Consider the following 2,739-nt stretch of genomic DNA (forward strand, 5'->3'; position numbering starts at 1 on the left):
CAGCCAGTGAGTACAGGCACTATTCTGACCCACGTCAGGGACCGCGAAGTTCAGGTGTCCTCCACTGCTCTGTCCTCAGGGATCACTCACTGCAAACTCCAGCACTTAGTAGCATGTTCTTCTGTTCTTTCATTCAATATGGGCTCATCTCTGGCTTGATTCATTATCCTCATTATACTGAAGGAAACTAGGGCTCAAATGGATTGAATGCTGATGAAAGCGCCTGGACTTGAGCCCAGATCTTTCTTTTCCCAGTTCAGGGACCTTTCCACACTCACAACTCCTCCCTGAGCACCTACACCACCGTTTTACCACCCCTGAGCTAACACTCTTCGAGTGTTTCCCCCTCATAGTCATTGCCCCAGGTGTGTCACCATCCTACTAGTGTCTGTTTAACTGGGCTGCAAGCTTTATAAGGATATAAATCAAGTCTCATTTCTGTTTTGTTAAATTAGTAATGATCTCTTAACTCTCAATACTTGGCTAACTAGTTTTTATTTTTTTAATCCATTGTAAAATGTAGAAAATGTAAAATTATAAGAAACTAAGATGATAACAAAATACTCTTCATGGCACGTCGAGAACCTATGAACAGTCATGTTGAATCATTGGTAGCTGTTTTCAAAACCTCCTTTATTGGAAAGTCTCCAAGACCACTGAGAACTTCAACATGCTATGTGGGGAGTCTAGCAGGAGAAAATAGGCCTGAGGTGTAACAATCTATGTGCCAAAATCCCAGTTAGCCACAATTCACATTCCTGAATTTCACACATGAAATCAATAATAATAGAAATACTGGATGAAGAAAAATGGATAACTCATTCCTTACACACTAAATATCAAATCTAGACTTGGCTCCTACCTATAATTGCAAACAATATGTGTTTTTAAAATGCAACCCCAAAGATGGGGACCAGCAGTTAGCGTAATGGCTGTGTCGCTGGACTCCCACATAGTCGACTGCGGTTCACGTCCCGGACCCGGTGGCTTAAAACTCAGGCAAGGCGCGTGTGCGTGCGTGCACAAGATCCCCAGAGGAGAATGGAGGAGAAGGGATTGCGGCATAGCCATCCCCCCTAGGGGGTGATTTCTCGCTTTCTGTCTCTGTGTCTCTCTCTGTCTGGCGAGCGCATGCGCTCTACAGCAAAAACCTCTTCAAAAAAAAAAAAAAAAAAAAATCCCAAAGAGAGAGCTGAACATTTCTATCTTGCTTCCATCATCTTTAATGTATCATAATAATAGGATGGATTTTCCAGTACAGTTTCCTAACAGCACAGACTCCAAGCACAAGATCGGTCTTCGTGATCCACAGAGAACCTGTCCGCCCAGTTGTATTCTGAAACAATGGAAGGATGCATTTCTTCTTACAGTGTGTCCCTTATTAGGGCTGAATCAGAGCAGTCATGCCCACTGCAGACCAATGAGGTAGGTCAGATGCTCACCGTGAAAAGAAAGGCGAGGTGAAGAGTCTCAGACTTCTCCTGGGTGCACACATCACACATTAGGTTATAAAGGTGGGATTTCTATGTTCAGCACAAAGTTGTGGTCCTGATAATACATTTCACCTGAAGTGTTAGTGAAAAGAAAGGAGACACGCAGAAACAACAGCTTGAATTACAACCAGAAATTATTTTTTAAATCAAATGATTCCGGAGGGGTAGAAGTTTTCTCTGCAGGCAGTGGTCATCTTAAAGTAACTGCTCAGCCTGACAGTCATCCAAGGGCAGTCTAAGAATCCTGCTTGTCTTTTCAGGTCACACACCTAAATTCTAGGTGTAAATTTTAGGATTTATACCAAACATCGTACATATAAAAGAAAGAAAAGGGGCAGCATTCTCATACGGCTGTAAGTCCAAAACCCACAGATCATTTCTCTCCTCCAAGAGTGCTTTGTTTTCCTGTCAACTCAGCACTGCAGTCACCTTGGAGTCACACCGTGAGACCCCAGGTCTCGGACACTTGTGGGCTCACACTCAACCTTAATCCACTCATCAGCCAGTCTCAGAGCACCAGAATCCTGAGATCACCCTCAACCTGAAGCCACTCACCAGCCAGTCTCAGAGCACCAGAATCCTGAGAAAATGCTCTGCTGGGGTGGAAGAGACAGTGTGACCCACCTTCCAGTACAGAGACACTCATCAGACCCCTCACAGAAAGGCCAGTCCCCACTAACACTGCAGTTTCCAAGGAGGAAAGTTTCAGAAAATACAAATCAATTTCTGAAGACAGGGAACAGCTTCCTGAGGGCTGCTTTGACCTCTTTGTTTCTCAATGTATAAATGAGGGGGTTGAGCGTGGGGCTGAGCATGGTGTACAGCACGCCCGCCAGCTTGCTCTTCTCTGCACTATAGCTGGACACGGGGCTGATGTAGGCGTAGAAGACGGCCGTGTAGTACATGCACACCACGATGAGGTGGGACGAGCAGGTGGAGAAGGCCTTCTTCTTCCCCTCGGTGGTCCGCATCTTCAGGATGCTGGAGATGATGAAGCCGTACGACACGATGGTCATCAGGAAGTTGAGGATGCCATAGAAGGCATCGGCCAGCACAATCATCACGCTGTTCACGTAGGTGGAGCTACAGGAGAGAAGCAGTAGAGGAGGCACCTCACAGAAGAAGTGGGTAATGACATTGGGGCCACAGAAATGGAGGCGCAGCATCAGCCCCGTGTGGATGGCCGTGTTGAAGGCACAGAGCACCCACACGCCGGCAGCCCGCCTGGTGCAGAACCGCCTGCCCC

At 46.5% G+C, this 2,739-nt stretch overlaps 1 protein-coding gene across 1 annotated transcript in view; it reads right to left on the bottom strand.

Annotated features, from left to right (window-relative positions):
- Positions 1–2,212: 2,212 nt before the first annotated feature.
- LOC102502215 (olfactory receptor 13A1) overlaps positions 2,213–2,739 on the bottom strand; it is an 18,783-nt gene continuing 18,256 nt past the window's right edge. Inside the window, exon 2 of the mRNA XM_006147717.1 lies at positions 2,213–2,732. Within this exon, the coding sequence (XP_006147779.1) occupies positions 2,213–2,732 (520 nt within the window). The remainder of the gene's footprint in view (positions 2,733–2,739) is intronic.

This window comes from Tupaia chinensis, unplaced genomic scaffold (assembly GCF_000334495.1).
Source record: "Tupaia chinensis unplaced genomic scaffold, TupChi_1.0 Scaffold000217_1, whole genome shotgun sequence".
Lineage (NCBI taxonomy): Eukaryota > Metazoa > Chordata > Mammalia > Scandentia > Tupaiidae > Tupaia > Tupaia belangeri.